The 13,509-nt window shown below is 36.7% G+C and overlaps 2 protein-coding genes across 3 annotated transcripts in view; one reads left to right on the plus strand and one right to left on the minus strand.

The window, feature by feature from the left end:
* The window catches only part of RSPH14 (radial spoke head 14 homolog), a 103,196-nt gene that overhangs the window by 47,560 nt on the left and 42,127 nt on the right, over positions 1-13,509 (plus strand). The gene's annotated exons all lie outside the window — the stretch shown is intronic.
* The window catches only part of GNAZ (G protein subunit alpha z), a 74,315-nt gene that overhangs the window by 37,226 nt on the left and 23,580 nt on the right, over positions 1-13,509 (minus strand). For both annotated transcript variants that reach the window (XM_074844296.1, XM_074844297.1), the window contains exon 2: positions 10,046-11,325. In XM_074844296.1, the coding sequence (XP_074700397.1) occupies positions 10,046-10,768 (723 nt within the window). In that variant the 5' untranslated portion in view covers positions 10,769-11,325. The remainder of the gene's footprint in view (positions 1-10,045; positions 11,326-13,509) is intronic.

A 13,509-nucleotide genomic window follows, 5' to 3' on the forward strand; every position in this document is an offset into this window, starting at 1 on the left:
CTTTTTCCAAAGTAAAATGGTTTCAGCATCTGTATTAATCTCCCTGCATATTTTCTCATTCCTTTAAAAAGAACCCAAACACACAAAACCACACCAAAACCAACAACCAACCATCACACACAGAGTTATCAACTTTAGAAGGCATGACTTTGCAAGAACCATATTTATTCCTGGTATGTATTTTTTCATGTGTCTGTATATTCTAGTCTAAGTTACTAGTTTCTCCCAGTTTTTTGACCTGTGCATGTGTTAGACTAACAACAAAAGCTATTATTGAAAACTATTTTAAACATGATTACAAGTAATGTGATGTTAGTAGTAAAGCCTTCAAGACAATTAAGTATTTGCTATTCACCTTGGAATGCTTTTCAAAAATGGGTACTTAGTATTTTTAGATTTCATACATGATTTAGCCTGATGTATTATTTAACTGGTTTGGTTTTTCTTTATTAGTAATCCTGTCAAACCTTGTAGGGCTTTTGGTATTCAAGACCACTTTCTATCTTCTTGTTTCACGCCACACAATTTTCTTCACTAAAGCTTGTCAAACGTTTTACAAGTTCTTCTGTTACCAACTTTCAAACTAGATAGTTTTAGTAAGTGAACGTTACAGGAGAGATTTGCTCCCTAGCCTGCAGGAACAATGAATGCTATGGCATTTCAGGAGTAAAATTTCAGATCAACCTTTTGTTTTCTTGCTCTCTAAACAGTGAGGTAGCAACGTCACCAAATAACAGTAACCAAAAAAAATTCTATCAGCCTCCATTTCAAGACACAGTATCTTTCTACATTCACAGGTAAAAGAGCTATGTCTGATGTCTCTCTTCTAAGCTAGGGAGCCTTTTAAATTCACACATTAGGCATAGGATGTGAATAAATTCCCATTAGCTATAGTTTTTATGTTAACAAACAAAGCCAGCTGTCTTCTGAGTCAGTGAGGATTTTGGATACACTGAAAAACATGTATTGGGAATACACACTGAAGAAGTGTTCTAACATCCTGGAAGGTTTCTGGATTGCTGTACCAAAAGTATAGAAAGCTCAGGTATATGCCAAATTACACTTGTATTACTGGGGTGTGGGGGAATTACAGAAGCATATATTTACCTAAAATATGAACTTGTAATAATGGAACAAAGTTCTAAAAAAATCCACTGCCACCAAAACTCACTCTGAAGTTGTATTAACAGTAAGTATTCTCCTTCTTTGTTCCAGCATCTCTGCCAGTTTTTAAGGCTAATTGGACTGCACTGCTCTCTCCAGAGTTGGCATACCACAGAGCATTCTTACAGCTTCTCTCCAATTTTTGTGCAGCACAGTTACAGAAATAACCCAAAGTAGCTGCTTTTCCAGACCAAGATGGAGTTTTTCTTCCTTTTTTTTTTTGACATGTTCCTATTCCCTGTGATTAAGCAGACAACATACAGTATTATGAGAGATTACATCAACATTTCTCTACCTTCTTGATGTATTCTAGAAGTGTTCTGAACATAACCCACATTAGTCTATTTGTGACATTGGGCTTCAGAGGGATCTTGGATCCTTACAATAGTCAAGTGAATTTCCAAGCTACACACATACCATTAATGTTTCTTAGAGTATCTCTTTTAAGATTACGTTTAGTTTGTTGTGAAGTTCGCATAAGAAGCCTACATATTTTTATCAAACAGAAGAAAAAACTGATTGGAAACTGTAATTGCCTGAACTATGCCACTCTAATTCCTATGCTTTAAGTTTCGGTGAATCTAATCAATTTCCTCAAATTTTTGCTTTAATTCAAGAAGTATAACTTTAAGTTTTTCTTAGCAGAAATATTTCAGAGCATTCATGCTTGAAATATACATCCACATATTTTTGCATAGCAGGAAATCTCAGAAAATACACATATTTTTACTTGGTAAAATGTTTATACCTAACACTGATTACAAACCATTTCTTGAAAGTTACCTGAAAAATCACTTGAACTAATAGTATTTTTTTTAAAAATGGTTTTGATAATAAAATGCCCTCTTAATGCATGTTGTGGTCATTGTTTTTTCTAAGCACAGAAAGTATTTCTTTGCATGTTTGTATGATGTTAATAACTGGAAAAGCTAATGCACCCAATAAATTAATCACATTGTTCAGTAATGGTCTCATTTAGGTCCAGTGTTCTTAAAAAGTTGTTTTCAACTTCGTGTTGAATGATGTACAATGGTTAATTGTTCTTCTGAAGTTTAAACCTTTAAATGTCCAAAAAGCATATTTTCTAAAAGGTTAGGCCATGTCATGTATGTCCTTCAACCCTAAAAATTTGTGGCATTCCTTACTGTTCAAGGGGTTCTACAAGGACAGATGAAGAATTTGCTTTCAGGCAAGTGATTTTCAATAGAGTCATCTAGAGAGTATCACATAAAGATGGCAGTTTGCTATAGGAGAACCTTGTATTACTCTGGTGTATTCCCCTTCTAACTCCTGTATTTGCCTTGTTATAAGCAGTGCTCTAATTTCACTTCTATCTTTTCTACGACAATATATTTGGGAAGAGGATCATGACTTTCCAACCCAGTTGAGAGCAGCTGAGAAATTCAGTTCCTTTCCTTCACAAATTGATTCTTTATCAAATAGATGCTATCCAGTTTATACAATCAACTTCTCTGCCCATGAAACCAATATGGACAGGAGGTGCTTTCTGCACATATTGACTAAGTTAAGTGGCTTTGCTGCCAACTCATTACAATTCTCCAAGTGTTTGTGGGTGTCGTGTGTCCATACGTACTACTCTAGTGGCTAGTTTAACCCTGTAATTAGAAAGCAAGTTCTACCTACGGACTAGATTGATAGGCATTACTAGAATTAGGTTTGAGTTGTGATTTTTTTCTTTCTTTCACAGTTTGGGGGATGGTAGTCTTACTGAATAACTGAGATTTTTACTTAAGTTCCGTTTATTTATCTGTCAGTACTCATCTCTCTCCATCCAAAGACTATTCTGAGCCTGAAGCTTATAGGATATTCAGGAGCATTCTGCCACTCCTGATGTCTTAGTGTTTTATCTGCCTCTGTACTGTAATGCTCCAAATTAATTTTTTAAAAAATTACAGTAAAACACCTTACTTAGTCTAGGAGTTTTGAATACAGCCAGTCACAAAGATAGTTATATCATCTTTCAGGCATTTGTCATAGGGGGATTTGAGCCATCCCCTGCAGTTACCTAAAATATGCAGGGAAAGTTAGTCATCTAATTCAGACACAAGTCTGATGACCAACATTAGATAAATACTACTCAGTAGGTCCATTGCAGGAATGCTGCAGTAATACAGCATTACTTTCACGCCATATTTTTCCAAAACAGGTAAAAGTCTTCCTGTTGTTGTCTCTCTGAATTTCTTTGAATTAAGCCCACTGCTATACAATGATAAAAATGCTTATTTATCTTCAGTTTTAAACACAGCTTTGTCTTAGGAATTAGTCTATCAACATTTAATAGATAAGCCTCACAGCAAAACTTCTTAGGCTTTTACAATCCGATACTGGCATCTTCATCCAGTCAAACCATGTCATTAGAATGAGTATATTTTTTATATTCCACAGTGTAACGCATTATCATATTTGTGAACTTTTTGGGGTTTTTTGCAATTAATGGAAGAAATTTAGTAAACATACAGCCAGAATAGTTTGGGTTACTGTTAGTATCTGAAGTTACACAGAATATAAAGTTTGGCAACAAGTCCAAAATATAGAAAATTGCTGTCCCATGTGTGGATATCCATATCAGAAGCATAGAGTTACAGTGAACAATGTAACCAAAAATATTCAGACTTGAAATAATATCTAGTAAAAAGAATTGCAAATTGGGAGTTGATTGATCATTTTTTTACATATATTCACTATTTTACATATTTCAGAAGATATATGCTTGGATAGAAATCTTCAGGCTAGAATCTTGATATATCACTATATAAAATTAAACTTTGGTAAGGGAATATATCTTTATATATAACTTTAAGTGAAAAAGGCAAGGCTAGAATTCCATATGCAGTGCTGAAAGATTACACACATGAATGCTGAAGTCATCTAGGCTTTGCTCCCACACAAAGTTCGCTATAAAATATCTTGAAATAGAAAGGCTTCATGAAAAATGAGAGCACCTGAACAGTTTAGGTCAATCTGTTTCTCAGATTCCCAAGAGAGTTTGTCAGAAAGATGTTTGCTGACGTGGTTTTTTAGCACTGATAATAACAGGTGCTAAAAGAGCTATATATAACATGTATCACAATTTCCCCTCTGTCCTGACTGTTAGTATTTCAGGAAAATAGCTGCATGCCAGAAGGGAGTTTTGAGAGACTGGACTCTCAAAAAGCTGAAGTATCAAGAGGGGCAAATAACATCCTTAAGTATTTGGCTTCCAGGGAGGAAAAAAAAAAAAAGGAATGAAGAAAAAAAGTTTAAAATTTTTCTTCATAAAAAAATTCCTGGCAGAAACAGGTTTTCTGTTCAAAATTCATACAATTCGTATATGACAGAGGGGTTTCCAGGTAAAATTATTATTAGATAATTGAGAGGTTCCATTATGACCACAACAATTTGCTTTGCCTACTGCAGTCTGAACGGTTTGCTGCAGTACTTTGTCTTTTTCATTTGCATCTTCAACAAGATGCCATACTAAAAAAATAGCCTCAAAAAAGCCTAAAATTTCATGTTTCCATTCACTTGTAATGGCTGTAAGATGGACAATAAAAATTATCTAAACCTAAGTTACCTGCAAGTAGTTTTCCTTTAACATTCATATTTATAAAATTATTGAACTAGTGTCATTTTTAGAAGAGGCATATATGTACAACCTTTACCTGGTAGCTCCAGCACCATATGAATCTGTTGCAACTACTGACCGTAGGAATTCTCAATCATACATTCATGTTTAACTCATTTAATTATTGACTTTAATATTGTATCTTTGAAGAATTTTTCTAACGCCTTAGAACCCTGTTGCAGCTATACTCTAGAAGAAAACTGAAAACTATTCATCAGAACGTATAGCAGGTATGAAACACAAAACTGAGTGCATACAGATGGACAGATAGAGAGACTTGCAAAAAAACCTGCAAGACTCTTTTTCAGGGTGAGAGGCAGGAGTACTAACATGAGAGTGTACAGATTATTTAACATTCTCTACCACATATTAATTTAAGGAAAAATTTAAATAAAAATGAGACACTTAGATATTAACAGGAAACTCCTAAGTGCAGGATGCAACATGTAAGAAGGCAAAAATAATGATCACTTGATAATTTAACATTATCAAAGGCCAGAGATGACATTTTAATATGTAATAAAATATAGAGAGAGTCAATCAGCTGCTAAGGACCATGAAAACCAAGACAAGTAATTTATTTGATATAATAGAGAATATATCCCCATGCTGATTTCAAAACCTAAGGCAACCTTTTCAGAGTGCTGGTCAGGAATAATAATCTTATTATAAGTCAATAGCATTCCAAAGGTATTTTACAAACCAATTTTGCAACTATCAAAAGAAGAGGCAGCTGTTATCTAGTTGAGTCATACTAACTAGGTACGGTGCATGGAAAGATACAGCTATATTTATGACAGGTATTAAAAAAACTGCATAAGACATTGTGGAAATGAAAAGACACAGATAACATTGGCAGATAACCCTAGATAAGCAGGAAAAAAATACTGTTATAGAGAGTGACTGAGGAAAGCACACAAGGTGGAGGAAAAAAAAATGAGGAATTATAGTTTTCACTATCTTGCTCTTTAGTATGTTCACGTATGTTGAACAGACAAGTCAAAACATTGGTTTGGACAAATCTACAAACTGTTAATTCAGGTGATTTTGTCTCTGCAAGTGATGTTACCCAAAATAAAGTGTAGCAGGAAAAGACAAAAGCTCCAGAAAAATTCTGTCTTCCCCTTCTCTCACTTGTTTCAGGCAGTATAAAGTTTAACTTACTTTGTCTCTTAAAATTACACGCAAAGAAAAAATTGTCCAGACAACTGATAGTTTTGGCATTATTTTTGTTCTCCCTTCTGCACGTTGGTGTCACTACAGTAATCTCACCCTGAACAGATGTCACGAGTTAGCTATATTCAGGACCTACCAGTATGCAGAATTTGCTTGGTTTTCCCCTCATTTTTTACCGTATTTGTCAATCATTATTTTAACACATCTTCAATAAAGAGAGCGCTCATGCATAGCATTTATCCAGTTCTGTCAACAGGAAGCACAGAAGTTATCATATTCATATAGATTATTTGCTCAACTTTCACAGTTTTTTTTTAAACAGCCAGATTCTTACACACTCTGTTAAGCAGTAAGTTATGTTTGGCAGTGGACTAGTTTTATTTAATAGTTCTCTTCACCACAGATACTACACAAGGAAGCATTTTAGATCAGCAGCACTATTATTTATAGGGCTTTTTCCATGAGTGACAGTCTCAGTGTTGCAGTACAAGTGATCTACCAGTGTAGGTACTTCTCATAGTTTAGCTATCAGAGCTGTTTAACACTACTGTTTGTTCAGCACACCTGGGACGTGCCATCTCTACACAGTGAAATTATGGATAAAGCATAACAGCCAATGAAAGATGGGCCAAGAGTAACCTGTTCTTTATGATTATACAGTGAGGTTCCCCCTGAAATGCTATTGGTGTCCCTCTCCTTTTTGCCACAAGGGCAATACTACTATCATGTCAAGAGGAAGTTATGAAATGAAAATCAGATATAGAAATCTGTTCAGTAGGAAGGCACTAGTGCCAAGACAAGAATCTCCAGACAATAAAGCATAAGTCCACATGTAGGATAGTGAATGGTGCATCAGCGTAGTACAGAGAAGAAAATGGAAGTGCAGTGCATAAGCTGTAAAATCACTACAGAAGATAAGAATAGGGAAATATTTTATATATATGATAAGCTATACCAACAAAAAAGGGCCAATTCAAACACTGCCGACAGGATTATTGAAAATATCACATCTTTGCAAAAATCATTTAAGAGAGAATTCCATACGCATAGAACAGCCTCAGACACATGGAGACGATGGTGACATGACAAAAAGATACAAACTCAACAAAGCTACTAAAAATTAAGTAACAATCTTCTTTTTGGGTTTTTTTACCTTAAAATAAATTTCTCTGGTCTGATATTTCTCATGACTTAGTGTAATTGTTTCTCAAACTTGTCACTTAGCTGCCTTCTAATAAGAAGAATCTTTGTAAAAGATTTAGTACTCATAATGCATATTTCATTTGTAGTAAAATTCAAGTATTTCTGAAAAGCTTTATCAAAACTCAGCTTGGGTGAATGTTCTTGACCATAAGTTTTTTTCCCCTGAAGAATCATAGAAAGCGCACACAAAAGGGATTCAACCATATAAGGCAAGCTTGTAAAACAAAGGGAGTATTTTTAGAAACAATTTTGTAGTCTTGGTTCAAACCTAAGTATAATTGCTTCTCAATCACTTAGCTCCCTTCTAATAACAAAAATTTTTGTGAAGAAACTGTATTAGCAGCCAAAAATACAGACAAAGGAATTAAAAATACAAATGAGTTGAAATCACTGTACCAATAATGATAAGAGATTGTATAAAGTGATACATAAAGAACCCCTTTCCTACATGCACGGGATGTGAAGGAAATAGTTTCTTTGGTGTTGATCTAGTCTTATGCTGGTTTGGAGAGAAGGAGGTGGTTGCAGAACCCAGAACTTGAACAGACAAGACTTTTCTAAGAGGTATAGCAGTAGAAATAAACAAACAAACAAAAAGCCAAGTGTGAGATTTCTGGAAAGTATTGCTCTACAGGTTTTGTCCGGTATTTGTTTCTTCCTGGTTTGTGCATTTCTCATACAGCTTGAAAGGAAATACTAGCATCTTCCTCCAACTCTACCTCAGTGACAGCTGTCAATTTCCAGTACAAACTCTGAAAAATTACATCAGCAGTGTCACCTGTGGAATTATTTTCTCTAACCATTTCCATCTCATGGAGTTTTCCCACCTCGATTGCTATAGATCCCTACCACCAGAACTGTGGAATCCCCTAGGTCACTTGACAATATTTTAGTCTGTACCATGATTCTATTGTAAGTGATACCATATAAACAGCAGACTAGATAGAAGGCACTGAAGTTGTTTCAGGTACTCTTGTAGTTCACCTTGCCTCAGGGATCTGGTGAATGGCATGTGTTATATAAAATATGCATAATTTTGGGGAGGCTTTCACATTTAGCCATTAAAGACATTGCAGTTACTCAAGTCATTATCAAAACCATGACCATGTATTTGGCATCTTTAAAGAGCACAGGAGCTCTTGATAAACAATTGTTAATGAAAAAATCGGGTATGCAACTATGTTGACATTACACAAGTCCAGTACAAAGAAACCAAGAGTGAAGAAGGTCACAGTTGGCCCCCTCTCCAGGACAGGGGAGTGGAGCTTTTCTGATTAGAGAAAATTCACACAGGATCTGCACTGTGACAGACATCTTACGTAGAGCTTCAGTACTCCTTTCCACTGAGTCTGTCTGTGGAGGAAATTCCCTTTTCTCCCAACCTGTTCCCCCACTTTATCATTTTAAAGAAGTCTATATGAATTGGTAATCAGTTGTGAGATTTTTCAGGGGTTCCTTAAATAGGGCAAAAAGGGAAAAGGAAATAGCTGCATACAAAGCAGTGTCACACCCATACAAGCACTAGAGGCTATCACACAGATGATACAACTCTTACACATACGTGTGCAGTATACTACATTTGACATAGATATGTGTACTACACATAAATGGTGGGGGAGTGGTGTCAGTTAAGGCTGAGTAATAATCCTCTTCCATACACAACTGCCAAACCCAGATCATTAGACCTGGCTGAAAGATCCCTGTCTGTAAACTTAATGAGATCCAGTTAGATTTGAAACGTCGTATAACAGTTTCTTGAAACAATGTCCTCCCCAACACCACTTACATAATGTACCTGCTGTAAAAGAACAAGGATTCTAGTGTTCTGGACTATTCCAGGAACTGATATTGGTGAACAAGATTTCTAAATGTAAAACAACTGAAGATGCTTAAAGGAGTACAAGAAAAGTAGAAGCATTTAAAAGTTAACTTTATGATTTTACAGTACAGATTTTAATTCTTCCTGAAAGACAGCTGTTCTAAAACATAAATACAGCATGTTTAGGAACCACTAGATGATAGAACCATTATGTGTTCCTACTCACAAACTCCCATCTCCTAAGCATCATGTTTTACAAGGCTGTCAAATAAGTTCAAATGAAACCCTATAAAGGTTAATTCAGGCAACCTGAATGTGATAGCAAACACATAGTTACATATGCATAAGCGCTCATATATTTTTCCATAGTTACTGTATTTGTATGCTACGAAAACCAGAAGCTCATAGCATTGAAGGGAATTAAACAGGAATAGTTATTCATTGGACAAGGCAAATCATAAAAACCATATAAACAAAAACAGTCAAAGAAAAATTTAAATTTAAAAAGTTCCATACTAATTAGAAAACATTTTTTAGGGTTTTTTTTTTTTTAATTAATTTCATCCCAAATTCCAATTGAAAATCCTGAAACACATGGGGAAAAAACCTGTTACTTATCACTATTTTAGCTCCAAAATTTCCCAGAACTTGAAAAACATGGTGTCCAAATTAACCATCCCTGTACACCAGGTTGTCACTACTGTCTACCTTTTTAAAGTGATGTTTGAAGTAACACTTAACTAGGTAAACATTTAGCAAAAAGGCACACCAAAAAAAAAAATACCTGCTGTCATGTGAAGAGCACTTCCATTTCCCAAAAGTAACATTAAATAAATAAATAAATCTGTCCAGTGGGGAAAACTATCCAAATAAAGGAATCATAGCTTCTGGCTTTTTACTACAGACTGAGGGTGTGGGGAAAGAAATCACATTTGGGGCTGAGAACTCAGGGATTACTGCCTTGGGAGGGTAGGGAGGTAGGGGAGAAAAAAGGACAAATACTGGAGAGGGGGAAAGGAAGAGAAGGAAAGAGTATAAGGAACAGAAGGTGCACTTACTGTTTGGTTATCTTCATACAGCTTCAAATCATATCCGCTCAGTTCCACACAGAAAATTATTGCTGTAACCCCCTCGAAACAGTGGATCCATTTTTTGCGTTCAGATCTCTGCCCACCTACATCCACCATTTTGAAAGTCAGCTCTTTGAAGGTGAACTTATTTTCTACAATCCCTGTGGTCATGTCCCGAGAACGCAGAATATCTTCCACTGTAGGGATGTAGTCCAGTGCTGCAATCCTTTCTAGATCATTTAAGTAGTATGCAGCATTATCCTCTAGGTGGTACTCATTGGAGCGGCAAAAACACTCCTGCACGCCAGGGTCTGCCCAGAGCCGTTTCATGACTCCCAGAAGCTCAGGGGTAATCTCACCTTTGCTCTCAGCCGGGCCTGTCAGGGCAAAAAGCTGCACAGCATCATATGCTCTGTCAGGATTGTGAAATTCTATCTTAAGGGTGGCTAGAGCCCGAATGATACGTGTGAGAGAGTCAATGGCATTATAGATAATCAGAGGTTTGTATTCCTTACAGGCTTCCAAGTTAAAGCCACCACTGTGAATTATTTTCATCTGCTTTACAATAGTACTCTTCCCAGAATTGCTGGTACCCAGGAGAAGGAGCTTAATCTCTCTTCGTTGTCGCTGACTTTCAGAGCGCAGGTGGCGGTCAATCCTACGGGACCGCCGCGCTGCCTCTTTCTCCTCAGAGCTTTGCCGACATCCCATGGTATAGCAGGCAGTTACAGAAGGGAAAGGTTGGAGATTGTCTCACTCTGTTTGCGTCTCTGAAAAAGATCTGCGGTGTCTTTCAGTTCTCGTGCCGGGTACACCTTGAATGAAAAAAAAATTTGCTATCCAGTACCTGATGGACCACGATGCCTGTACTACCTAATTCAGTCCCAGCAGGGGTGCTAACACATGTAGATAAGCAACCACAGAAATAGTCTCTTCAGAAGATCTCATGGCACTCCCCTCTCTAGTGCATAAACAGTGGCACATTCCTGTTAATGAAGGGACACTTCCCTTTGCCACAGTTTGGCTAGATCCATGAAACACTCTTTTCTGTTCTGCATAATTATTTTGCTGCCTTGTGTCCAAAGGTAAGGAGCCACACTTTCACCTTTTCTGCTCTAGCCCTTGTCTTTTAATTGTATTTTCTGGTTGCTGTGGTGATGCTGCTAGATAAAGCTGAAGCTCTTCTCAATGGTGCTGTACTTGTTTTGTTTCTCTTCCCCCACTTCTTCAGCTGATCCAGTTCAGCTCTGTAAATCTGTGCTTTCCACCTGCCAAACAATGAGAAAAGAAATGAATGAAATGAGAGACTCCGCTTCCTTGCTGCAAACCACTCACTTTCTCCTCCTCTTCTAGACTTTTTAAACCTTTTATTATCCCAACAGAAAATACAGATGGAAAAATATGTAAAGAAAAGCAAAAAATCTAAAACCCTAGCAAAAACATAGGGACAGCTGACGCTTACAGACCTAAGAAAATGTGGTTTCTGAACAATAGTAAATCAAATCTCCCTTTCAGCCTTCTGTGTTTTATTATCTAAACCTACGTGAAAACAAACAGTGCTGAGCTGTGCCCCAATTTCTCCCTCAGCAAGAGCTTATGGCAGTGCTTTTCCTGCACAGTCCTGTTCTGACTGGTTTTCCTGAAGTAGAAAACGAAACAGACTCACTACTTTTTCCAGTCTCTCTATTTATATCAATATCTTGTACTCAGACAGATGTCCTCCTGAGTATTTTTTCATCTTTTCTGTTTACACTGAACATTTAAATAGCTAATTTAGGAAGCAAAAGGAGGTGATTAACTTTGCTTCATGATTTTGTAAAAGGGAGAGTTACTGATCTTTGCAGGATACAGTGACGGATCTTCTTTCCCCTTGGAGAACAGTACTGTTAAACATAGTACCTGCATCCTGCTTAATCAATAAAGTGATGTGCTACTGCAGCAGACTTTGTAAGCTTCTTTCCATAGTCAAGCCAAGTGTTAGTAAACTCCTCTCTTCCATTTCTAATACAGGGAATTCTGAGATGCAGTAAAAGCGAACAGGGACTACAAGGTGAATGTTTCATACAAAAAGCACAGGAAATGCCATCCCAAGCAAGGGCTGACAGCTTTTCAGTGACTGCTAGAGTAATTACTCTTTCCCAAGTTAGGGGTTAAGCCTACTTGTTGGAACTCTGCAGAAGGCAACAGCAGGAGGCAGTTACCACTCACAGAGGGAAAACACATTACTAAGAGCTGATTGGTGATAACTTGCCTCTTTTCTAGGAAGGGCTTGCTGCTCCCACTAAGCTCTGAGCACAGTGGGCAGCAGAATCACAGATGTCATGGGCTTCCTCACCATGTGCTGGTCCCAGCCCACTTTGGCACCTATCTTGTTGTCTGTTTACTTGTGTCTAGAGGGTCTTCAGTGAGTATTTTTACAAACTACACGCCACTGAGATACCCTCAGAGGTAGGCTTAAGAAAAATTTCAGAGCTTACTAAAGAAATATAGCTTTTACTACATTTTAGTAAGACTAAGTCTCCCAAATTCCATTTTGAAAGTTGCCCTAGAAGTCTTTGGAAGTTTTTCAAGCACGAACTTACTAGCATTTCAATGTAGATGTGACAATGCATATTGAAGAGGATGATTTTATATTACTAGGAGAGGGACAGATGTTGAACCTCTAGCTTTTGTGAGAAAAGAAATTGAACTACAACTGCTTGCAACCTCAGGTACTTTGCTTTCTCTCTGTCTTAAGCATCACAGTGGAAATTTTAGCGAACAAAAGGTCTTTCAGCACTCCAAAGTAGTAATCTGTAATTAAGTATTTGAAATGGAGCACTGGATTTGCCAATATGTATTTTTCCTTTCCCCACATCACCTGCGTCATAGGATAAGATTCACTTACATAGATATACGGCAGGATGGGGTGAGTCTCATTCCTATTTGGCCACACTGCTTTGGTTGAAAAATATGAACTTATATCTACATGACTTCTATTTTAATGTGTAATGTGTATTTATTAATGTTTATACATTTAGTAGTACATGTTCTGAAATTCTTAACAATAAAACAGTATCTTACAACTCCCGTTTTTTGTCTTGCCAAAAGTCATTATCAGCCAGGGATTTCAGCAAGATCTGGCTTTATCCTCCCAGTAGCTGTCACCATAGTAGAACTTAATTACGTCAAATAATAGTTTAAGCTAACCTTTAAATAATGTTAATTGAGATATAGCACAGCATAAAAACTTCAAGGCAGGGGCTTCACAGATAAAGATAAGGACAATTACACCAGCTGCAGCACTGAAGAAGGGTTATACGGTTAAAATAAAGAATAAAGATCAGCTTTTCGAGTTTCTTAGCATCTCACATTTACATGAAAAAAACATCATTCTTGGAACATTTATTTGGGAGGATAGAAGGGGGAAATAAATTGCATATCTAGGATTTCATTCCTCAGGTGGTAGAAAC

The sequence above is a fragment of the Strix aluco genome, chromosome 18 (assembly GCF_031877795.1).
Source record: "Strix aluco isolate bStrAlu1 chromosome 18, bStrAlu1.hap1, whole genome shotgun sequence".
Classification (NCBI taxonomy): Eukaryota; Metazoa; Chordata; class Aves; order Strigiformes; family Strigidae; genus Strix; species Strix aluco.